This window comes from Marmota marmota, unplaced genomic scaffold (genome assembly GCF_001458135.2).
Source record: "Marmota marmota marmota unplaced genomic scaffold, marMar, whole genome shotgun sequence".
Classification (NCBI taxonomy): Eukaryota; Metazoa; Chordata; class Mammalia; order Rodentia; family Sciuridae; genus Marmota; species Marmota marmota.
Genome location: NW_026000075.1, coordinates 10372013 through 10398395, shown reverse-complemented (window position 1 = coordinate 10398395; position 26383 = coordinate 10372013). Strand labels below are relative to the sequence as shown.

General features: G+C 38.0%; 1 protein-coding gene across 5 annotated transcripts in view; it reads left to right on the top strand.

Annotated features, from left to right (window-relative positions):
• Positions 1–26383, top strand: part of Fndc3b (fibronectin type III domain containing 3B) — a 328163-nt gene that overhangs the window by 171607 nt on the left and 130173 nt on the right. For 4 of the 5 annotated variants that reach the window (XM_048814289.1, XM_048814288.1, XM_048814287.1 and 1 more), the window contains exons 5-6: positions 12945–13188; positions 16811–17101. In XM_048814289.1, the coding sequence (XP_048670246.1) occupies positions 12945–13188; positions 16811–17101 (535 nt within the window). The remainder of the gene's footprint in view (positions 1–12944; positions 13189–16810; positions 17102–26383) is intronic. The other variant, XM_015494261.2, reaches the window with a different exon arrangement.

Below are 26383 nucleotides of genomic sequence, written 5' to 3'. Positions count from 1 at the left end.
GTAGCCAATTAATACTTGAAAAGATGCTCAGTGGCTGCGGCTCATACCTGTAATCCCATACACTCAAGAGGCTGTGGCAAGAACATCTCAAGATCAAGGCCAGCCTGGGTAATTTAACCAGACCCTGTCTCAATAAATGAATAGATAGATAGATAAAAATTAAAAATGGCTGGGGATGTACCTCAGTGGTAGTGAGCCTGGGTTCAGTCCTCAGTATTTGGGGAGTAGGGGAGAAAAAGAAGATGTTCAACATCATTAGCCATCAAAGAAATGCAAATTAGAACTACCATGCAGTGTACTTCACACTTAGTAAGATGGCTATAGTTTTTTAAAAAAAGAAATCTAACACCTGTTGTTGAGGAGATAGGAAAATTGGAATACTAATACACTCACTGTGTGTGGTCAATATGTGTTTCTACTTTGGAAAACATTCTGGCAATTTCTCAAAGGTTAAATATAGAGTTACCATAGGACCCAGCAGTTGTACTCCTAGTTATGTAACCAAGAGGACTGGAAAACCTGACCATGTAAAAACTTGTACATGAATATTCATAGCAGCATTATAATGACCTCAAAGTGGGAGCAGTCCAGTTTTCTATCAACTTATTTGGAAAGTTTTGAGCTTCAAAGGGCACTTGAGTAAGTGTAATGTGATCTATATAGTGATTATTCAGCCATAAGAAAGAATGAATTACAGATTTATGCTGAAAAATGGAGAAACTTTGAAGACTACATATTAAGTGAAAAAAAGTCATTCAGTCACAAAAGTTGCATATTGCATCATTCCATTTATATGAAATGTTCATGGTGGGCAAATCCATTGAGAACTAATGGTTGTCAGAGCTGAGAGAGGGAATAATGGGAGTGACCAATTGCTAATGGGTATAGTATTTGTTTTGGGGTGATGAAAATGTTCTGAAAGTAGATACTGGTCATTTAATTCTGTAATGTACTAAACTCTAAAAGTGTGTATTTGATGGTATAAAACTATATTTCAGTAAAGCTGTTAACAAAGAAGAGGCAGTGACTTGTCCCATTTACGAATTGGCAAATAATGAGTCAGCTGGCCCCACTTACTTTCATGCTATTCTTTGTGGTAACAGTGGTAGTACTTACTGTGTATGCTGTGCACCATGCTAAATGAATTAGTTATGTCTCTATTTCTCATCAGCCTAACTTTATAGATGAGGAAGCTGAGGCCCTGACTAGAGCCAGGATTGCAAACCAGGCATTTCCGATTATACTGATTTCTTTCCTGCTCTGATGTGATCTCAAAGTCAGCAGCAGGGCCTGTCTTGATGGATGTATTACTTTCTGGCAGTGTGGGTGTGTGGTGTGCCTGCTTATCTCTAATACTCAGACAGCAACTATTATGAATGGGATGGTCTGTCATTGAAGAAAATTAAGAGGGAGGCAAATGAACAATTAAAGATGTTGGTAACTAAGCCAATGGAAAAATTCTTGATAATAGCAAATTTAAGTAACTAAAGCCCTTTTGTCAAATAAATTTGACAAAATCTTAATGTCAATTAAGAGCAGACAAACCTACTTTAAGACAATCTCCTAGAGTTTAATAGAGTTGCAAGGTAACTGCAGTCTTTGTTTCTTATGACAAAAGAACTGAACCATAGTTCTTAAAGGTACCCCCAACTTGGGGCAGGAGAAGAGGAATCTTTCTCTTTGGACTCAGTGGTCTTTCTGTGTTGAGTGTGAATGTGTTTCATGCTCTATTTTTGTTGGATTGGGAGGTTGGGGAAGGTTCAAGGGAAAACTAACTTGACCTTTTAAGCTTGAGAGAAAAATAGAGGGTGATTTTTTTCGTCTATGAGGGAGTAGATTTAGGTAAGCCTGGATGTAGTTGACTATGTCACAGTCATCATCTCCGCCATGTGCATTTGGAGTGTGATTGGGGTGGAAGCTGCAAGTGAACAGGAGTAGTAGGCCAGCTGGGAAGAACATGGCTGTACTTGGAAAGGACTTGCTTCAGGTTCCACCTTCGCCCCTCCTGTGGGACTTTTACAGTTCTTTTTCTATATATGTGAATATCTTCTTGATGTGGAAGAAGTAAAAATTAAGAGAAGTGTGGTATGGGTTCAGTAAGAGGCATTATAATAAAAAAGACTACGTTACAACAAATCCAGTGTAAGTTTGGCAGGGGCTTGCCTTCCTGAAAATATATCACATGGCATGAAGCAAATTTTTCCTTTTCATTGTACATTGGCCATGGTTATTGTGGTTCTCCCCACCTCCATCATTAACTCTCTGAATAATTTATATGTAAAAATTTCTTAAGCAGATGCACTGAATTTTATTTTCCATGATTTCATAGTAATTTATGGTACATTTTTCCAATTCTATAGGAAAAGTTTCAAAGATTAAAAAAGCATCTAAAAAGAAAAGGTAAAATATTCAAGTTAATGATCTGCCATTTGGGAAGTCATTCTTCTTTTTTCAGATTAACTGATGTAACCCCAAAACTTTGGAGAACAGTCAAAATAAGTATTTTTCTTGCTCCAAGAGAGGTACACTTTTTACCTCAATCCATTATTTGGGAGGTCAGTACCTGTTGAAATTCTGTTTCTCTTGGCCATGGAGAGACAAGATATGTATATAAAAAAAGTGCATTTCAAATGTGATTTGATTGGTTATTCTGCAGTAGAGACAGTTTGAAGAGTTGCCTGGAAAGCAGAAGCTCCTGTGGAGAAATAACGGGGCCTGCTAGATGAAAGTCATGCAGTGCTGTCCCCAGTTTGCTCAGCCATGTCAGCTAAGCTAAAGCATCAAACTCAGCTGCTCCCCTTTGCGATTGCAGGCTGTGACAAGAGCACCACCTTGTTCCAGCTTCAACATTGTGTCAGGAGCAGAAAGGGGGAGTGGTCCTTGCCCTGTGCCCTGACAAACTGAGAATCAAATCCACTTGACTGCCAGCACTAAGAAAATTAGATTCTCTTTCAAAACTTTCAGTCCTTTGAAGGAATTGTTTTTTTCTATAGGAAGTTAGGAAAATGTTCCACAGTGTACAGTGTGAGTGTGTGATGTTGGTGGGGACAAGGGAGGGGTCTGTAGAAAAGAGCATTATCAGTGGATTTGCAGCAATTTTATTTTCCATTTATTTTGTCTGAGAAGTGATTACAGACAGGGTTGGCAATGCTAAATTAAAGAAATGTCCTAAGAATGTCCCCTCCATTCCAAGTATTGTGCAAGTTTCTCCTTTCTGAGCCTTCTCCTGTCTCCCTGCTCAACATCTTCTCTTGTATTTCTCTCCTTTGTTTTTAAGATCCTGGCATTGTGACATGTTAGAACCCAGGATTAGCAGGAGGAAACATGGGCCCCAGTGGGGCTCTATGGGGAATATTAAGTTATTTGTGTGTATCACTTGTTGATTTACTCAGTCATTATCTGTCTTATGCAAGAGCAGGGAATTTGTGTGTCCTGATCATTAGGATCTCCAGTTCCTTGAAGGGTACCCAGCTCACCATAGGCATTTATCAAATTTTAGCTGGCTAGCTGGAGTCGTTTTTATCATATGGAGAGAGGAGAGAAAAGGAAAGCATTTGAGGATATCTGAGGTTATTTTCTAATCTAAAATTAGGTGATTCTGCTCTATTCATGCTGTTCTGCCCATTCTGTCCTTCTTACCCTTGAGAGCTAGGATTCCATGGACCCATTTAAGACTATCTAATCTAGTAAAGGCCCCAGTTGGTGAAATAGTGGTACACTTGAAACAGAGAACCGTGGTGCTGCCTGTCCCTGGGAAAGGCACGGCCCTATTTGTTGATTTCCTGATGCCTTGTACCTAGTCTCTTCATCAGAGTGGGATAGTGCAGGAATAGAAAACGCATGAGTTTCAAAGTGTTCTAGACTTAGGTTTTACTATGTGCTTATTAGGTAATCTTGATCAAATCTCAATGCCTTGTCTTTTCCTCAGTTTCTTGAATGGCACAGCTTTGTCCTTCTCTGGGGGAGATTATCAAAACTGCCTGATAGCTGTGAAAATCTTGAAAGATAACATATTCCCTGAAGATGTGTAGATGATGTACTGAGGACTATGTTGGTTGCCTGGTGGGTCAACTATGGAAGGCTCTGTGCCTTGTATTGGTATCCCTTGAGTAATCAGCCTAGTTGCCAAGGATATGAGTGTGCCTGAGAAGGTGGACTGAAAAGATGTGATTGGCCAACCCTTGTGTGCTGATTAATGGAGAGGTACTGCAGGTTCCCACTGTTCATATCTCAAAGACAACTCAGTTGGGCACAAATTAAACCATTATATCTCTGCTTGCTCTTCGTCACCTGACAGGTATTCTGTTCCTTTAAAACAGCATTTCCAGTTAGTCAGAAATAATTGCCCTGTTTTAAAATTATTGTTGTTATTATTTTGCCTGTTTTATTGTTGATTGAAATTGTGATTGTAATTTTCTCTACTTGTCCAGTGTGTGTCCTGATCATTAGGATCTCCGTTTCAAGTGTACTTGTCCAGTGTTCTAATATGCCACGTGTTTGAAAGATTGGGTTTGATTTTTGATCTTTTAATTTGCCTTTTTGTTGTTTTTCATATTCAGGTGCACGTTATGCAGTAAAGTATGATAGAAATAGTGTGGTATTTCCACTCACTGTGAAAGTTTTCACCCACTTAACTGACCTTAGGTTAATCACTCCTGAAGAGTCTTCATCTAGACTTTAGGACTACGATGTTACCATGTTAGAAGTCATCTGAGTTATTAATATTAATTAGGTTCTATGTCAAACACTATATAAACTATTAAAGTGATGTACAAATTGTAGGAGTTGTTATTGTCTGCCACCTTTGATTCTCATACCAAATTGATTGATTTGCTATTTTGTTTTTAGTGCTACATTTTTCTTAAGTTCCTACTTTGAGAAGAGGTCTCTTGGTTCTCTGCAGTATCTTGAGAAGGCTTGACCCTCAACTGGTGTGTCTATGTCTGTGTGTCTCTCCCCATGGGATCCTGTAGTTTGGACAGCTGGTAAAAGAGGAGCTTGTGCTAGCCAGCTGGGGGTCTGCACAGTCATAAGATGTGTCTTTGCTGGGCTTCCTTCTTTATTGGGAATGTCTTAGTAACTGACTACATTAACCCCTCAACTATTCTATTATATAATTCCCTGAAGTAGTGGGCCAAAGAGATAGCCCTTGGTGATTTCAATTAGGAATCCTGGAATAATCCATGGATAATAGCACCTGCAAAGAGTCAGATGTGTCTAGTAGAGTGCTTGGAGGTGATTTCACTTATGTGCCCTCGTTGTCCTTTTGCCAAATTAAAAACTTGATATGAGTGTGATTAGAAGCTCAGCCTTTTTCTAAGTGGGTAAGTGTGTTTGCATGTGTAAAGCCAGAAGAGGAGGGATCACCATTTATGGGGGTGTCCTGATCATCTCTGAAATAAGCCTGTGTATGAGATTCATGTCCAGAAGGATTGAAGATACATGCTTGTGCCTCCCCCTCTTCAGCATCACAGAGCTTTCTGCTACTGTGGATCAAACTCCATTGTGTCATCATTCCACCCTCAGTACATATCTTAGCCATTTCCTGGAGGTGAGTGGGTTGAAAATTAGGCACCAATGAGAAGTTTAAAGCTTTGTGGATATTGTATGAGTGTGTACTTTAAAAGTTTTGGGACCTTTTGTCATTCATAAATTAACTCATTGCCTAAAACTTTAGTTTCAATTACCTATGAAGATTGGATGTTTTGACTTAACCATTAGCAAGAACTGTTTGAGAAAAGTAATAGAAGCTTTGAAGAAACTTTCTCTTCTTGATTCAGGAGAGAGTATGTATTATCAACCTGTAGCTGCTCAACTAGATAATCCTTTGTTATTATGAAAGGGCTTTTACAAACCTACAAACATCACCAATCATTTGTCTTGCCATTTGGGTACAAATATAAGCATGTCCTGTGGCAAAAGAAAGTGGTCCTAAACTTAGAGGGTTTATCCTCTCGATGAGTGAATGATAATGAGACATTTGAAAGACAAAATATTATCTCATTAGTGTTAACCATTTCACAGTTTTAACAACATTGAACTCTTTTAAAAGTATTTTTACCTGTACTTGGACACAATATATGTGTGTATATATATATATATATATATATATATATTTTAATGTGGTACTCAGAATCGAACCCAGTGCTTCACATGCTAGTCAAGTGCTCTACCACTTAGCCACAATCCCATCCCTTAACCATTAAATTTTAAAAGACAGAAAAATGTGTGTGGGGGGGTAGGGGGTAAAGAATAGAAGTTTATTGGGATTAGACAAAGGGGAATGAAGGGAAGGAATAGGGGGCAGGGAATAGAATGAATCAGACATAACTTTCCTCTGTTCATATATGAATACACAACCAGTGAAACTCCACATCATGTACAGCTACAAGAATGGCAAGTTATACTCCATGTATGTATATGTCAAAATATATTCTACTGTCGTGTATAACTATACAGAACAAATAAAAAACAAAGACAAAGTCTTGTCAGGAGATGAGGGTAAGACCATTTTAATCCAAATAACTTGAACTTCATCTGTAAAATAAAATGCTTGACTGTTTGCTCCTATAACTGTTTTGCTGCTTTGTGAACATGCTTTTATTCTAATTTTCCCCTCTTATAGGTCTGAGGTGATGGTGGTGGAAGTTTGATCCATAGTAGTAGAAAGGAATCAATTGGCTAGGGAAGCTGTAGTCCTCATGTTTCCAATCTCTATCCGACATGAAGAATACCCTTGCTTTGTCTCTTGTATACTGTTAAACATACTAGGAAATGCAGGGGTGGGGGCGGTTGGTGAAGATAGGGAAAGTGAGAGCTGTGGCTTTTTTACTCCTGGTTGGTGATGGATAAACTGCTTAGTCTTATATGGGAATAAAGTAGATCTTATGCTAGACATATGCAATCTTTCTATATAAATATTTGTGACAAAAGGATCACAAATGACAAATATATAATTTCCTGGGCTCAGATTATCAAAATTTTATTTTTTTTATGGTGCTGGGGATCACACCAAGGACCGCAAACATGCCAGGAAGGTGTTCTACCATTAAACTACATCCCAGCTCCAAGATTATCTGAAATTTTAGAGTAGAATGCCAGTTATTTACCAGAGTTACAGGGCAAAACTTGATAATGAATGTGTTAATATTATTGGCACATGTCAAATCTACAGTAGATAAACATTATTTTTTAAAAAATTTTTAGGGGGAGGAGTTTTTTTTTTTTTTTCATGTATTTATTTTACCAGAATTTATTGAATACCTTCTATGGTCCCAGTTGCTTTTGAGGGACTTGCCTTTGAATTGGGGAGCAGATCCAGGTGCTGGGTGGGAAAGGAGCACCCATCCAATTGGGTGAACCCTGGACCTGCTGCCTACCCATCTGACAGCCTTGGAACTGTATTAAGTTGACTGACCTTTTTCTTCTCTTTGCTCACTGCTTGCATGCTGGCTGTTTTCTAAGATACCTTCACTTCCTGGAAGGGCCTGGAGCCCCCTTCAGACAGATTGGCAGCAGTTAGGAATGCAGCTTAGCTGATTTTCATAAACTCACATGGTCCCAGTTTTCTGTGTTCAGGAAGCTCACGCTGTGTGCCTTGGCTACTCCCACAGACTGGCTGCGCTGCACAGCATGCTGTGTCCATGTTTGTGGGTTCATGTGTGTCTACCTGCAGAGGCCGCAGTGCCTGTATCCTGGATCATCCCTGACCAATCCAGGGCAGGTTTTTAAAATTTGTCTTTGCCTCCTGCCCTTTAAGCTTCTGTTTTGATTCTTGTGGGTTTTGCAGCCCAATCAGAGTTGAAGGAAAGAGTTTCAGAAGCTAAGGAGTTTATTAAAATTCCTGTGGAACATTCCAGTTCAGAAAGGGGAACTACCTTCTCTGTTAGCTAAGAAAAGACACTTGGAACAAATGCTTTTTTACAAGATTGATTTTAATTCTTGGGCTCAAAATTTATTTTTCCTCCAGAAAGTTCTGTTTTTAGGCAAGTTAGCTTGACTTCCCTGAGCTTCATTCTTTTTATTTCTAAAATGGGGATAAATATAACCGTATTTGCCTCACTGATTGTTTGGAAGGATGTAATGAGATGATAACATTGATACTAAAAATTGGTGGTAAGATTTTGCCATTATTTTGTGTCAGGCACTGTTCCAGGAACTGAACGTGTTCTGACTCCTTTCAGGTAGAGGGTATTAAAGCACAGTAGTAGGCAGTCAATAAATATTGGCTGTTTCTTGAATCCTTTCACATCTCTTAATAACTCACATACCCCACTTCTCAACAGTTGATTGTTAATATTTACTGCTCATCATCCCTACCTTCTGTATAATTCTACACAGAATGAAAACAAGAGTATACAGACCAGAGTGAAAACCTGGCCCTATAACTTAGGTAGACAGACATTTTAATCCTGCTGTTCTGCTTTAGTTCTGCTTCGGTTCTGCTTCATGTAAAACGGGATGCTAATGCCTCATTCTCAGGTAGGTAGGGAAGTTAGATGAGTTCCTCCCTCAGCCACCATCCCACAGGGCTCCTCTTCTGTCCCCTCTTGCTCTTGTTTCCAGGCTGTTCTGTTGGTTCTCTTGATCATACTTGTATGAGTTAAGACAAAGATTATCCTTGTCTATCCTTTATGCTTTCTTCTCTAGCTGTTTTATCTTAGTATCTAGGCCAAGGATAGCAAGAACACTATAGAAGATTTTCAGTAAATGCTTACAGAAATGAACAAGACATGATAAAGAATCAAACCACTGCTACTTGCCATCAGGCTGACTTTCTTCATTAGCTTGAGAATTAGGGAGGATAAGTGCATCAATTTTTTTTAAAGAGAGGTGGTTTTTTGTTGTTGTGTTTTGTTTTTAAAAGCAGGCAAGGCTTGTAGAACTTAAGTTAGGAGAACCTTGGATTCAGCCTTCATCCTCTGAGGCTCTGATATTAGTTTGCCTGGGATGCCAGAACAGAATCCCAACAGGCTCAGTCTGGCTTACACAACATAAATTTTCTTAGTTCTGGAGGCTGGAAGTCTGAGGTTGAGGTGGTGGGCAGATCTGGTTTCTTCTAAGGCCTGTCACCAGACATGTAGATGGTTATGTTTCTTTGGTGTCTTCACATGGACTTCCCCTGTCTCGGTATGTCTAATCTCCTCTTATAAAGATGGTGGTCACACACTGGATGAGAGCCCATTCCTGTGACCTTGTTTTACCTTAATTACTCTTCAAAAGGCACTTTCTAAGGCACTGAGCATCAGGACTTCAACATGAATTTTTGGGTAAGTGGGACACAATTCAGTCCCATAATGGGTGGCAGTTTTAGAACTTAGCTTAGTGATCTTTTTCAAGGTTCTATGCCTCTCCAGAGAAGGTACATGAGTGACGATTCTGTTGAGTCACAGAGCTGGGAAAAATCTCGATGAAGAGCCTTGCATCTGACTTACTAGGACTTAGTCTAATTTTTCTCTTTTTATTTTTCTCAGGCTCTGTAGATGAGTCTTACTGCTTAGCACCTACTTTTTTCATCATAGACTATTCAGTGCTTAGCACATAGTGTCAGGAAATAATTGTTAAATTGAATACAGGTGATTTGTCTGCCTCTGGAAATTGTCACAATTTCATTCATCCAAGAAGGAAATGAATCTGTCTCTTCCATAGGCATTTAAGAAGATTGAAGTCTTGTTGCCTCAGGATTTTTGGACTGAACTCTTTCAGATGTCTAAGTTCTAAAATACAATAATACATTGACTTATGAACCATCTTTATGAAAGAATGTTATTGCCACTATTTTCTAAGTCACTTATTCTTTTGTGCATTATGATTGCTCCTGCATAACAAAAGCAAAATCTCCTTAGGCGTAGTTCACAACTGAATTTGATAACTAAAATATGTTGCAATTTATGTTATAGAAGAACAGTAAGCAAAATATTAATACATACTTTTGGCTTTTTTGTGTAGGCCCGAGTTTGATAAGAGCAGGTTTCTGAAAGTTTCCCATTGTGTGTGTACATGTGTGAGTACATTCACAAACACCATGGAATAATTTAAGATAATTAGAAATGGGACTGTCAAACACTTTTTATGTGTGCAGGCAATTTGTGGTTTCAGAAGCTACTTAAATTTTCTAACTGGGAACTTTTCAGTGTGTGTATGAAGGGTAATTTATCCTTCAGATTGGCATTTATTAATTTTTTTAAGAAGTACAAGTATTCTTACAAAATACAGTAGTAAAAGATAATCGTATGGCTTCACATCTTCATTTTTGTTTCTTTTTTTCCTCTTGATTGTAATTTTTTCTTAGTGCTTTTTGACAAAGCACTTTATTTTTTCTTAGTGCTTTTTTTAAAAAGTACTTTGTTATAGTAAGTCAGAAATTATATAAGATGAGCATGATAGTGCATGCCTGTAATCCCAGAGGCTTGGGAGGCTCAGGAAGGGGGATCGCAAGTTAAAGGCTAGACTCAGCAACTTAATGAGTTCATAAGCAACTTAGCAAGATCCTGTCTCCAAATAAAATTTTTTTCAAAAAAGGAGGGGGGTGGCTGGGATATGGCTCAGTGATTAAGCACTCCTGGGTTTGATCCCTGTTACGAAAGGAAAGGAAAGGAGGGGAGGGGCAGGGAGAGATCATATGATACTATGAAAATAATTTATTTTTATCATTTTAACTACCTTTGTTTACAAGCACAAGAAGATCTTCTTCATATTAAGTGTGAGCTCTGTTTCTGTTTTATTACATCAGTGAAGTCCATGCACCTGGTTGACTATTGGACATTTAATTTATTGAAATAAAAAAGGTTGTATGTGTGTAGAAAACAGATATTTTGCTTCTGTGATCTTCTAGATTGGATTAAGATCTCGTGAAAGAGAAATATCTGGAATATACATTACGTTTTTCTTAATAACTAGTGGAAGGTAGAGAAGGGAAAAAAAGACACTAGAATAATGAATGTTTGTATCAGATGATAAGAATAATACAAAACATATTTATACTAAAATCATGCAGAATGTTCTACCAAACAGTATATTTCCACTCTGCATTTTACACGAAAAGAAGGTACTTTGTGTTAATTATCAATACATGCATAAGAATTTCCAATGTCATGCTTTAAACACATTTCATATGCTGTGGTAAATTAGCATCTGTGCATTTATAAATTAATTTATAAATGCATTTATAAATTAATTTATAAATAATTAGTTTGTGAAGGCCCAGAAGAGGTTACATGTATTAGAGAACATAGTAAAAGTTGTCTTGAGTGAGCTTTGATTTAGAATCTAAATTTTAAGGAGTTAATATTATTTTATTTGAGGAAATGTTAACATAGTGAGAACTTTTATGTTAAAATATGAAAACTTTTATTTTCTTAGGATAAAATGAATGGCTGTTAATTCAAGCTAAACTTATCACTTTGTACACTAAAATATAGACTAAACAGTGATAGACTTGCCAATTTGGCTTAAGCAATATTTTAAAAAATGAGCCTAAGTATAGTTTATTTTTGTTGTTAGACATGATTAAGTTATTTTATTTTGGCCTATAATCAACCTCCTGAGGTGTAATGAGGAATTTATTTCAATATACGGGCTCAATTTTCTGACTTTTTATTAAAAAAAAAAGAAAGAAAAAACAAAAAAAAAAATTTAAAAACCAAACTTCCTGTCAGAGTGTATGCATTGATTGTCTTCAAGGATTGATATTGGTGTGTCTCCTCAGTGGCCTGTTCTTGGCTTGCAAGTTTATTCTGTTTCTAATGTTTGCAGTACTGGGCATTGAACCCAGACCCTTGGATATCTTAGGCAGTCCTCTACCACTGAGCCACACCTTCTGCCCCCCAAGTGTACTCTGCAGGGATCTATTCTGAGGGCCATTCTCTCAGCTGTCTCAGTCCTACAATTCCTTGAGGTCCTTGAAACCTTTCCTGATTCTGTTATCCCATGCCCTCCTATGTACACACCCCACAGCTTTGCCTTTAATTACAGTGTCAGTTGCAGTCACTCTTTCTTTTCTTGAGTTTTACCAAAATTGTTTACACTTTGAGCAGTTAGCATGATGCTGGCCACAGAGGCAGTAAGTGTTGGTCTCACACTGCCTTAGTCGCCTTCCTTGAGTGAGTTGAAAAACATTCAGAGGAAGTGTGGATAGAGTGTTGATCACCTCACTTTCCTCATATCAGAGTTGCCCTTCACAGTACTGCCCTTCCCGGCACTCACTATAGCTTCTGGACAACTTGGGAGCAAAAGTGTCCACCCTGATTTGGGATTGCCCAACTTTTTCATTGGTCAGAATCCATTCATTTCATCCACATCCTTAATCCCCAGATTAAATGGTCTTTTAGGGCACTTGTGTGGCTTGTGACACTAATGTTCCTTTTGTTTCCTAAAGCCCTTATGTTGCATGTTAAAGCAGGAATGGGGTAGAATGCTGTTGCGTAGATCTGGAAGCATAGCCCTGGAAACATGCTCCTAACACCCAGAAAGAAGCCATTGAGCTGATAGGTACATTCAGAATTACTCCTAAAATCAATTTAAGCACACATGTTTACTTAGAATGAAGCTGGTGAAAAGTTTATGACAAAAATGTTTGTGGGACTGGGGATATAGCCCAGTTGGTAGAGTGCCTCCCTTACATGCACAAGGCCCTGGGTTCAATCTGCAGCACCACCAAAACCAAAAAACAAGATTTGTTATCAAGCTGTTGGTCTCCTTGAAAAGTTTGGTGAAGTCAGAATTAGATGGTTGATAGTTTGTTTTTGCACATTTTAATAGTTAAATGTTATCACTGCTAGAACTCATTTTAAATCTCATCATGAGTAGATGAATTACAAAAATCAGAATATAACATACTTTTTTTTGAATAGGTGAAAGAAGAATAAAATGAACAAATTATTAATTCCATATATGTTCATAATAAATAATGTATACTATATTTTCTCTTTTGGCTTTTTCTTTAGGTGATTGAAGACAGTACTGGAGTCCGCCGGGTGGTGGTGACACCCCAGTCTCCCGAGTGTTATCCCCCAAGCTACCCCTCAGCCATGTCTCCAACCCACCACCTGCCCCCCTACCTGACCCACCATCCGCATTTCATTCATAACTCGCACACGGCTTACTACCCACCTGTTACTGGACCTGGAGACATGCCGCCTCAGTTTTTTCCTCAGCATCACCTTCCCCCGACAATATATGGCGAGCAAGGTGAGTAGATTATTGCTGGCTCCAGGAACTGCTGAAACTGTGTGCAACACTTAGACAAAAGGGCACTCATAAGCTATCTATCTGGTCTGCAGCTCATGGGAAATTCCCAGCTTCCATTGTCCTGAATTGTGTCTTGGAATGATTATATTGTGGGCTGCAGCCCTCTTTCTTTCTCTCAGTTTCCCCACATTCCCACAGTTTTTCCAATTTTTCTACCCCACAAAGACCAAGGAATGGAATAGCCACTTCTTTAGAAGAACCAGTGATCTGTCTCATATGTTTCTGTGTCCTGTTCTCCTATGTTTATGTAAGAATGGCCCGAGGCAGAACTGTGGCACAGTATTTCTTTGGCATTGGTATGGGCTAGCAGTAGAAAGGAAATTGAAGTGTTTTGTGCCCTATTTCCAATGTTAGAGGATTGTGAAGTCTCAATATCCTTTTGGTTTCCCAAAAGATCTGTCTTGGCAGAACTCAGAAATTCCCTGGCTGTTGACGTGGCCCGCCAGAGCTTGCTTTTATTTCGAGACTAACCATTAGTGCAGCCACAGTTCCTTGGTTGTTAGGCAAATGCTTACCTTGCCATGAAAAGAGCCTCTGAGCTACTGAGATGCCTTTTTAAAGTTTTGGTCTGGATGTTGGTTTAGTCTAAGCTCTTCTCTATCAAAATGGAACCCAGATAAGTGAGGTAAAAATTAGATTTTAACCTTTTAAGAGTTTGCAAAATGATTTTCTTCTGTGAGCTGAAACATTTTATGGCTTTAAACACCTATTATATTGGTTCAGGTAAATTGGATGAGAAATACTTGTTACATTGTATAATTTTTGAACAAGTTATCTTGCTTTCTCCTATCAATACCAATTCTCTTCTCAATTTTTTCCTATATATTCATCTCACATTGCAGTTTTTTTTTTTCCTTATTATAGAAAGAAAAATTTGAGATGAGTAATTCAGGTGAAATAAACTGTTGTAATTTAGGGACAGAAATTTTTTAAGGTAGTCAGAAATTTAGCATAATTCAGAAAAATCAAGGTGTGAGAAAATGATAGCAAAACATGAAATCAGTAGCGCCAGCTGCATCAATAATTTTTTCAGTAATTTGATCTTTTTTGCCTAATGACATAAACAAACCCATCAGGGAGTGGGCATATAAAACAGAAACACAGAAAAATAATTAAGTTAACTTTTAAAAAACGTAGTCACCATTTTGACACAGTAAATATTAAATATTGGAAAGTTTGTTAGAGTTTTCCAGCTGGATCCAAGCTGCGGTAACATTAGGAAGCACCTTGGCTATTGACTTACCCCTTGATCATACTCTTCTGACTTGCCTTATTTTAGCTTGTTATCAGAATGTCATTTTGTAAATGGTGTCCTTTGCCTTTTTTTTTTCTTTTGAACATAAAAAGGAATATTTATTTTGAATGAGAAAACACAAAAATCCTCTAAGTTTTAAAAATTGACAAGCATATTCAACCTTTCACACAGTTGTACATCCATGGATTTAACCAACCTGGCATCAAAAACATTAAATTATAGTAGCACTGAAAATATACAAACTATTTTCTTTTCATTATACCCTAAACAGTACCGTTTACCAACTATTTATGTAGTATTTGATTAGTTATTATGAGTAATCTTTGCATTTTTAGGCAGAGTAATACTGTGACTTAAATCACTATTAGAATTAAACCAAAAATTGCATAGTATGTTCCTTTCTTGGTGTTTTTGTTCTGATTTCATTAAAGTAACAACAATAATTTACAAGTAAAAGTTCCTTAATCGAACTGAAGACAGCAGTGAAACAAAGTCCCTTTAAAAAGTCATTTATGTATTTTCTTGTCTTAGTTCTTGATGTGTATACCTAAAAAAGGCAAATTAAACATTAATTTACTAAGTGATAAGAGTTTAGAAAGTTGTTAACATGTTTTAAATTATTATGTGTCCATGATGAACATTGTAAATCTCAAGTGGGTTGCATTGTAGCATTTAAAAATGTTTATCATTCATCTGGTATATTTTGGTGTAGTTTATTTGAATATATATGTAGGTCTGTGTGTGTTCTTACACATTTTCTACTGCAAATTGATTGTCTTGTGACAATTCATATAAAAATTTTTTCCTTTAGCTGTGTGAACAAAAAGAAAAGAAAAAATAGAATTTTACCATGGAACAATTGAAATATCCGTTGTTAAATTAGACAGGGTATCCATATATTCCTGGGGCAAGTCCCAGTTGAAGGGTATCGGGAGTTCTTCCTTTTTACTTGCAGAAGTGTTCAGGGTTCGGTGGTGGTTTATGTGGTTACTTTATGGGAGGCTCTTTTTTCTTATAAAGATGTAAGACCCAGTGTCTTTGTTACACACTGTCCTTTATTTTGAAAGTAAAGATTGGACCCTAGGGTACTTTATCACTGAACTACATCTCCAGCCCCTTTTATTTTTTATTTTGAGACAGGGTCTCATTCAGTTGCCCAGCTTGGCCTCAAACTTGATATCCTCCTGCCTCAGCTTCCAGTTACTAGAATTAAAGGCATGTGCCGCCATGCCCAGCTCCATTGTTGTTTCTGTTGATGCCTAAAGATAATTTCACATTGATTTAAAAATATAGGTTTAAGATAAATATCTCTCTAAGACCCTAAGATTATATTGCAGATTCCCATTATCTTTTTGAGCCACTTAAAAATACACATAATGAAGTCAGGGAGCAACCCACTTCTGCCTTGCCTTGGATTACTGCAGAAGAGCAGTTTGAGACCACACCTCCCTGGCACCAGATTGCCAAGATGGCTTATCTTTGCCTCATGCTTTGTCCTTGGACTTTGTCCTGATTCCATTTTTTGTTTTGTTTTTAATGGCAATTTCTCATTGCATTATTTTAGCAGTTTTCTTCAAATTTTGGCTTTTCTGAATGCTGCAAATAACTCCTTATATTCTGGTTGCTATCTACCTTCCAGTAGTAATACTATTCTGTCTATAAGGATAAATATTCATTTAGATATCTTGATTCTGACTACACGTTTTTCAAAGGGTAGTTTGTCTATCCTTTTCATGAATTGCAACTGTTAAAACCATTTTGACAGGCAAATAAAACTGAATTATAAATTTAACTAGAATACAAACTCTTTGAGGACAACTTTTTCTTTTTTGTTTGTCTCCATAGTTTATGGAAAATTTCTAAACATGCCATATGGTCTTTTTGAATGTGTATGTGTGGTTTTTTGTTTTTATTTTAACTTGGAGAAGAACCCTCATCTCTTTTTGTCTTTTATTTTGAAACAGGGTCTCACTAAATTTCCTAGATCCTCCCTAAATTGCTGAGGCCAGCCTCAAACTTGCAATCCTCTTGTCTCAGCCTCCTAAGATGCTGGGATTTCAGGCGTGAGACACTGTGCCTAGCTAAACATGCCTTGTGGTCATTAATAATTGATTATTTATTGATTCATTAGAAACAAACAGGAATGTTTTAAACATGTACAATATATATAGCATTTTCTTAAAACATTTTTTATAATGTACTTAGTAGTACTTTAGACTTCTTCAGGGATCAGGTCATTTGACCTTTTAATCATTTATTATTGAAAATATGGGCTGAGCTTGCATTTGTCACACCCATCCATTTTAGAAATTATACCACTCTATGGAATGTCAAGCTACATTACCCGGGAAGACCAGTACAGCAAGCCTCCGCACAAAAAACTGAAGGACCGCCAGATTGACCGCCAGAACCGCCTCAATAGCCCTCCTTCATCCATCTACAAAAGCAACTGCACAACAGTATACAATGGCTACGGGAAGGGTCACAGTGGTGGAGGCGGCGGAGGAGGGGGAGGCGGCAGCGGTGGCGGGCCAGGAATCAAGAAAACAGAACGGCGAGCAAGGAGCAGTCCAAAGTCAAATGATTCAGACTTGCAAGGTAATATGACCACAGCCATGAGGAATAAATCATCCCAAAGGAGCCATCTTTGACCTAAAGAACATTATTTCATGGTGGTTGGTTTTTCTGGTGTGGATGATTTGGTGTAGTCCTCTCTGATCTGTTTTTTTAGTAAGAATAGACTATTTTATTTTATTTTTTTGTGGTCCCAGGGGTCAAACCCAGGGCCTCATGCACACTAGGCAAGTACTCTACTTTGAGCTACACAAACAGCCCTTTTTTTCTTTTGAGATAGGATCTTACTAAGTTGCCCAGGCTAGCCTCAAATTTGCAATCCTCCTTCCTCAGCCTCCCAAGCAGCTGGGGTTATAAGTATGTACCACTGCATTGGGCATTAATATTGCTTTTTCAGAACATGTGCTATGTAACTTTTTACTTATTTCTCAGTAACAGTTATCTGCATTTTCACATTAGCCTACTTGTATTGTTTCACTCTAACTAGACAGATATGGAAGAAATCCAAATATGGGGCTATTTTAGATCTCAAAATAATTATGTCTTGTAAAACCAGATATTATTTCCATGCTTTAGAGGAGTCTGTCATCACATAACAGGAATATATATATATATATATACACACATACATACATACATACATACATACATACAGTTGTAGGCATCAGATACTGTTCAGTGCCACCTTTGGCATCCTGAGTGAAGTATTCATAGAACAAGAATAAAATGGATGGATCAGGCTTAGCACATTCAGATGGAGAGATATCAGCTTAGAAAGGCTTGTGTTTTGGTTAGATTAATTTTATGGGCTAGATTGGTAGAATGGGAGAGAAAGGTATATGTATTTTCAATGAAGTGTTCAGGTAAGATTTGAATATTTGATGCCACAGGAGCAAAAAGTTGACTTCTTATAAAAGCATATAGCAGAAGTAACTTGGATAAAGCAAAAGAAGGTAACATTTTCAAAAGTATGTGAGTCCTCAGATCAAATGACTAGAAAACAAAGATGTGAACAATTGTCAGACAGGACGTGGATTGATTGTGGCACTCACTGAAGTCACTGAAGACTCCTTATTGCTTATCAACTTAGGAACAGGGAATGTGTCTGAGAATGTGGTTGTGAATGAAAAGGATGGAAGTTGTTGAGTCTATTGACATGTCTAAGAAAGACAGGACTCTGACTGGGAGAGGAAAACTCTGTACAACCAAACACTGCCATTACATTTCCTCCCAGGTTATTTATAATGAGTGAATTGTAGCACGAGGTAGAGGAATAGTAACTATAGTGAAATGTGAATTTATTATGGATTCTTTTTTTTGTTCTTTATTGCTTTAAGTATCTTCCATATTTTATGCAGTTATGTATTACTATGAAACAAAACATAAACAAGTATCCTATGAAAGATACTTAAGTTGCAAAGTTGCAAGAGTATTTTAAATATATCTTAAGGAAAGTGCTGTGTCTGACATATAAAATATGGTTTTGGGGGGGGGGCAAGGCAGGGGTGTCACTATTTTGCCCACACTAGACTTGAACTTCTGGGCTGAAGTGATCTTCCTACCTCAGCCTCCCAAATAGCTGGGATTATAGGCATGTACCATTGTGCTTGGCATTAAAATAATTTTAGTGAAATGATACTACAGTTTCTGAGTTGGAATTAGTTTATTTTTAGAAGTACTTTACATTTTGATTAATATCAATACTTGTAATTTATTAGTGCTTTAGAGTTATACAAATAGTTGGGTTCGTTTTTGACAAAAATTGTCCATGCATGGAATTTAATTTTACTTCATTTCAATCCCCAGTCTCCACCTTTCCCACTCTCCTCCTCCTTTCTTTTATTCCCCTTCCTCTATTGGTCTTCCCTTCACTTACTTATTTATTTTAATTTTTTTTTTGTTTTAGTGGACACAATACCTTTATTTCATTTATTTATTTTTATGTGATGCTGAAGATCGAACCAGGGCATCACACATGCTAGGCAAGCACTCTACCCCTGAGGTAGAATTCACCTTGGTGTGCACACATATCCATACACACACACATTTGCGTAGTATAATTTTGTCAGATTCTTTCTGCCTTTCCTCTCTATTCCCTTTCCTCCTCCTTTCTTCTTAGTCTCCTCTACTCCACTGGTCTGCCCTATTATGGTTTTTGAGTGACCGCCTCACTCTTTTTCCCCTTGACTTTAGTCTAGTTCCCACATATGAGAGAAAACATTATTGCACTCTTGATTTTGAGTCCGACTTATTTCACATAGCATGATGTTCTCTAATTCCATCCATTTAATGACAGATGCCATAATTTTATTCTTTTAATCCATTTATCTTTTGATGGACATCTGGACTGGTTCCATAACTTGGCTATTATGAACTGTGGTGTTATAAACTTTGAATTAACTGTATCACTACACTATGCTGATTTTAGTTCTTTTGGATAAATAACAAGAAGTAGGATAGAGGGCTGGGGATGTGGCTCAAGCAGTAGCGCGCTTGCCTGGCATGCGTGCAGCCCGGGTTCGATCCTCAGCACCACATACAAACAAAGATGTTGTGTCCGCCAAAAACTAAAAAATAAAATATTAAAAAATTCTCTCTCTCTCACTCTTTCTTTAAAAAAAAAAAAAAAAGTAGGATAGCTGGGTCATATGGTGGTTCCAGTCCTAGTTTTTTGAAGAATCTCCATACTGTTTTCCAGAGTGGTTATACTAATTTTCAATCCCACGAACAATGAATGAGTGGTCCTATTCTCCACATCCTTGCAAGGATTTATAATTATTTGTATTCTTGATAATTGCCATCTGATTGGAGTGAGATGAAATCTTAGTATAGTTTTGATTTTCAAGTCCCTGATTGCTAGAGATGGTGAATATTTTTTTTATATATATTTGTTGGCTATTTGGGTTTCTTCTTTTGAGAAATATCAGTTTATGTCTTTTGACCATTTAGTGATGGGGTTATTTTATTATTTATTTATTTTTCCGGTTTTTGTTTTGTTTTGTTTGTTTAGAGATTTTTGAGTTCTTTATATATTCTGGATATTAATCCCTGTCAGGAGAGAAGCTGGCAAAGCTTTTCTCTAATTCTGTAGGCTTTCTCTTCCCAGTCTGAATTATGTCCTTTGCTGCACAGAAGCTTTTTAATTTGATGGCATCCCACTTATTGATTCTTGGTTTTATTTCTTGAGCTTTGGGGGTCTTGTTTAGGGAAGTTGGTGTCTGTTCCAATATGAGTGTTCACCCTATATTTCTTCAGGCACTTGCAGAGTTTCTGGTCTAATTCCTCAGTCTGATCCATTTTGATTGGACTTTTTTGCATTGTGAGAGATTGGGATTTGGTTTTATCCTTCTACATATGAATATCTCCTTTTCCAGCACATTTCTTAAAAAGACTGTCTTTTCTCCAACATAGTTTTGGTACCTTTGTCAGTATCACATGACTAAGTATGTGAATTTTGTTCTTTGTCTTCTATTCTGTTGCACTGGTCTTCATGTCTATTTTGATGCCAATACCATGCTGGTTTTATTCCCATAGTTCTGTAGTGTAATTTGAGATTAGGTATTGTGATGCCTCCTACATTGATTGCTCTTCTTGCTCCCGATTGCTTTGGCTATTCTGGATACTGATTCTTCCAAATGAATTTTAGGATTATTTTTTCCTAGTTCTATGAAGAATATTATATTTGTACACTTTTATGAAGTGTAAAGTGATCCTTTTTTTGAGAGGGGTACTAGAGATTGAACTCAGGGGCTCTTGACCACCGAGCCATATCTCCAGTCCTTTTTTGTATTTTATTTAGAGACAGGGTCTCACTAAGTTGCTTAGCATCTCATTTTTGTTGAGGCTGGCTTTGAACTCACCATCCTCTTGCCTCAGCCTCCCAAGCTGCTGTGATTACATGCGTGGGTGCCACCGCACCCAGCTAAAGTGATATCTTGATTCTAGTATATAATGAATAGTTTATTAGCAATGTCCCAGCTTAATCATGGCATAGCAGAGAATCCACACAAAACAATTCAGAATGTGTTGTCCTAAGGAGAAATTTTTGCCTAAAGAAAAGTAGAAAAGAATGTATAAGTTATCCAGAGAGCTTATGAAATTTGAAATGCTTTGATTACATGATTTGTTCTTTAATAATTTTTGTCTTGCTGTGTACCAAAAAAGATTTGTTAGATGTCTATATATGTATAACAGAGGCAGGTAAAATAAATTTAAGAATCAACAGGCAAAAGAGACTAACAGAAGGAAAATATGATGATTCAGGGGCTGAAAGTAGTATAGTAATTAATGCAGTTATGGAATAACTTTGGCAAATGCAAATGCCTTTCTTTTATGTGTAGTTATTTCATGATTTATATACTTAAATGTGTTAGCTGCTGTAGGTTTTAATAGGCTCACAGTTGTAAGTGAAGAACTGAGTTTGTATTGAAATCTATACTGAAGTATTTGCTGACACACATCAATATGTTTACAAGCACTTGGCGTTTTTACCTTACACGTGAGAAACAGCTTGTAATTATTTTGAGCATCCTAAGATCTTTGTAGTTGTGTAGAAAGCATGTGATTTTGTTGGGCAATATCAAGATCATGTTTGCCGTGGGTTTCTGGGAGCATGTTTACAATGAAAGGTGGAACAAGCTCAGGCTGAACTTTTATCTCTTGCTCCTTTTAGCATTATATTATTTGCCTTCTCAAAATCACTTGAAGTGCTGCTATTTACCATAAGGGAAAGAATCAGTTGGGCTATATTACTTTATGCACTGCACCTCACTTCAGCAAAGATCTGAGGGTATTTATATGCTAGATAAAAAATACGTTTACTTAAATGAATTTTAAACTTATATCTGCACAAAAACCTGCAAGTGTTTATATTTACTTTTATTCATAATTGCCCAAACTTGGAAGCAACAAAGGATGCCCTTTAGTGGGTAAATGGATAAATGAAGATGTGGGACATCCAGATGTTGGAATATTGTTCACTGCTAAAAAGAAATGAGCCCACAAACTATGAAAAGATATGGGGTAATCTAAATTCATATTATTTAGAGGAAGAAGCCAATCTGAAAAAGCTACCTCCTGAAGGATTCCGTCTATATGACATTATGGAAAAGGCAAAACTCTGGAGACAGCAAAAGGATAAGTGGTTACTGGATGTTGGGGTGGGGGGAGAAGGGATGAGTAGCTAGAAGACAGAGGAGTTTTAGGATAATGCAACTGTTCTATATGATAGTGGAATGGTAGATACATGCCATTACATATCCAAATTTATAGAATGGAAAGCACCAACAGTAAATGCAATGTAATCTGGACTTTGGGTGAAAGTGATGTGCCAATGTGAGTTTATCAGTATGTACCTTCTGGTAGGGGATGTTGATAGGTGAGGCAGGCTGTGCATAAGGGCGGGGCAGGGTGTATTGGCAACTCTGGACCTGCCATTCACCTTTGCTGTGAACCTAAAACTCTTAAAAGAAAGAAAAAAATAAAGCAAAAGGCTATTGAAAGTAATAAGTAAGCATTAGAGGAAATTGAGGACAAGAGAGATGAAGTCATGAATAAGGTTGAATATAAAAGATTACTGTAGAGTTGTTTGATGTGGGCCATACATTTGGTTTTGAGCCTTCATGCTGTCAAAGCAAAGAAGGGAATACGAATCAGAGAAGGCAAAGGCAAACAGTAAAGCACCTGTTGTTCTCAGAGTCCATTATGTTGCTCATGGCCTTGTATGTTGTGGGACACAGGTCTGAATGAGGGAACTTGGGCGTAGCCTCCTAGGCCTGACTTTCCATGGATCCTGTCCTTGGTGTCTCCAGCTAAGAGTCCTTTGCTCCATCTGATTTATAGGAGACTTCCCAGAAGGAACACCTCATGTTTTCAGATGTGTGTTTATTCTCTTCCCTCTCCATCCTATCCTGTGTCATGAAAGCAGCTAAGTCAGAACTGAATGTGCCGCTGTTCCCCTCCTTAAGAACCTCTCTGGCACTCCCCATTGTCTCCAGAGCACAGTCTAAAATGCCTGACCATTGTTCTTTCAGGCCTTGTGGTACTTTAGATTTCTCCACCAGACACCCTATGGTTTGCCCCATCCCATGAATGTGCCTCATAATCGTTTCTTGGCCTGTTCATTCAGTTCCTCTACCTAGCAAATTCCAACTCAGTCCTTCAAGAACCAGCTCAGGGGTGAAGCCTGTCTCCTATGATATCATAATGGCAGATAACTTAGGGGAAAATAATTCCAGATTTTTTACCTCACTTTTCTCTTCTAGCATTTGCTTTTAGATTGTTGCGTGAGCATCGAGTCCACTGATGTTCAAGGACAAGCGTGGACAAATTTGTCCTTGTCTGCCTATTATTGTGCAAGAATTGGGCATTGAGCCTGCTCTGTGGCCAAAGCCCAGTTGAAATGATCATATGGCCTTTCATCACAGAAAGTAAAGGAAATTTCTCTTGTTCCTTATTGAGAAGGAAGTTTCATTCTTTCCATTTTATTCTTGGTAAAAACCAAAGCATTCGCTGTTAGGAGGTTTCTCGGTGGGATACATCAAGTCAGGGTCCAGAATTCTGTTTGAAGCACCTTCATTTTCAGCCGAAGCTGTCATCTGTCTTCAGAAGATAAAGTTATCTGGTAGGATAGTTTTTAAAAGATTGTGTGAATTTAGAGTGAAAAAGAAAAGCTTTAGTATAGAACTATTATCCAATAAAACAGAAAGACCAAAATAGTACTGTTGATGGAGGAGGGACAGGTGGGGAGGAGGAGGTGTGTGTGTACAAGGGCAGTGGTCTTGGGAAGGAAGAGGGAGGGGGAGTCACAAGTCTCCAAACTATGTTTTTGTGTATAAAAATATGTAATGTGTGCAGTTGGTACTGCTGACTTTCACCTTATTCCTGGGTCTCAGCCCAAGTGTAAGGATGCCTTTTTCACACTTGATGCGAACAATTTTAAAACATCCTAGGATTGTAGGATTCAGTAGCTTGGGTTTGGTCTGTGTGATATAGAACAGACCATTTCACTGGGCCCTAGTTTTCCTTTCAGAAACCTGAATGGGTAGTTAGGCTTAGTGATTTTTAAAACCTTACCCAAGAGCAGATTTTCTTTTTTCAGACCATCTTATGTAGATCTCCAGCAGTATATGGTATCCTCCACCCCACCACCATCTTACATTCACATGCGTATACACCCTGAGCAGAAAGAATTGGAATGCTGGTGATTTATGCAGGGGAACTGGCTCTGTCAGCAGAGAAAATGAACAAACAACATATTTGTGACATTTGACCTTTGGAATTGTTAACAGTCCAAAGATAAGGCTCTCCCAGCCCCACCACCGTAGCTTAGACCCTAGCAACTCAGAGCCTCAGGCCAGCAGCATTAGAACCCTCCTAAAGGTTGGGGAGACATAGTCTCTCTCATGACCTATAGAGGTGGAGCCTTGCGGTCTGTGTTTTATCAGGCACTTGAATGATGATTGGCCCAGTAGTATTTGAGAAATACAGGCTCTTGGAATGCCAAGGCAATTTTAACTAAAGAAATTTTAATAAAGTTTTTATACAGCAGGCGTGCAAAAGTGGTGAGTGGGGTGGGGGTTGGGAGGATTCAGTTAATAAAATGCTTGAGACTGGAGCATCTTCCTGACAGTGTGGGGCATGTCCTGGTGGGGGAGAGTTCCTTCTGGGTTGCTCACACAGAGGTAGCAGCAGCTTATGAGTAGACCTAGAATTTATAGAGCCAGTGGGGGAAAATTGGGCAAAATGGTAAGAATTCCAAATATAGAAGAAAATGAACATACAACTTACTTGTGGCATTTGACCTTTGGAATTGTTAACAGTCCAAAGATTCAGTTACTCTTTAGATCACATTCCAACACATATAGTCATGGTTTCTGTTTATGATACTGAATGTCATCATGAGGACTTTATTCTTGTGCTTTTCTCCTTCAAAGATGACAAATTGCCTTCTGACCCCAGTTGTCCTGATTGGCAGGTTTTTATATTCTAATTATTTCCCAGGTGATCTTCCCTGACATATTTTTCTTCCTGTATTTTGCAATCACTGCTCAGAAACCAGAATCAGACAGTAGTATCTACTTAGCCAAAATTAGCCTGAAAGTTTATTCATAGTAATTATTCATCATTAGAAGAATTATTATACTAAGGTTTGTGATGGTATTTTTGCTTCTGAAAGTCTGGAATTATGAACATTTGTTGGGCCTTGGAATCTGTTCTTGCTGTAGGTGTGGGCTCTGTGCAGGCATTGCTGCATCCTCCTGTGCAGAGCAAAAGGGACTTCCTCTGTTTGGAATTATGTGTCTGATGTTAATAAGGTCTGGAATGTTGGGAGTTAAGGCAGATATTCCTTTCAAATTTCTTTTGGTCTTGGCTCTCTGTAAAAAGATAATGTGGATGCTTCTCTGCTTAAAGTAGGGTAGTTAGTGAGCTTTCATACTTCACTAGTGACTGATTTCTTCTTTGACTTGCAAGCTTTTCCTTCTCTGGAGCACGTACCCTCCTAGGCATGCTCAGGCAGGATGTTTCAAAGACTAGAGACGGTTTTGATCTGATCGTGGACAGGGTTGGGCTCTTTTCCCCTCTGAGTGTGTGCACTTCACTGCATTTGAAACTGTACTGTCTACATGGGGTTTCAGTATTGCTTCGTTGGTAAGGCTTTAGTTAATAACAAATCCTGTGTGTTCATTGTCTTCAGCTGCCTGTAGATCCTGAGCATGGTAAAAATATTAAGAGACACGAAAAAATATTAAAAATGAGCTCAGAGAGTGGAATTCACCCATCTTGCTGCCAAGTACAGTCTGAAAAGTGAAAATAGTCCAAACAAACCCAAGTAACTTTTAATTTTTAAAAGGACAATGTGGACCCCTGGATCAGAATGCAGGAGATGGTCTTCTTGGCAGGACACTGGACAATTAACACTATCACTTCCATTTCAAATGGAGGCCGCCAGGTTCATCTTGGAGGCCTCTTCTGGTGAGGGCTGAGCAGACTTTGAGATCTTGTATCTTTACGTAAGCTGGAAAAGGAGGTTGTTTGGGGGTCAGAAGTTTGTTTTCATAAGGAGTATGGTTTCCAACTTGGTCCGTATGATCTGAGGCCCAGATCATATGGACCAAACTGAGTATTTTTATGTAAGACCACAGTGTGCCAATTCCCCTCTCCTTCTTACTAGATGTTAATTTTACTGGTAAGCAGCAAATTTGGCAGCTCGGCAAAGAGAACTGTTGTGGCCCAAATTGTTGTTAATGAGTAGGGCTTGTGATGTGATGGTCTTTATTAAGTTACATCACATCTCCTGTCTTTGGC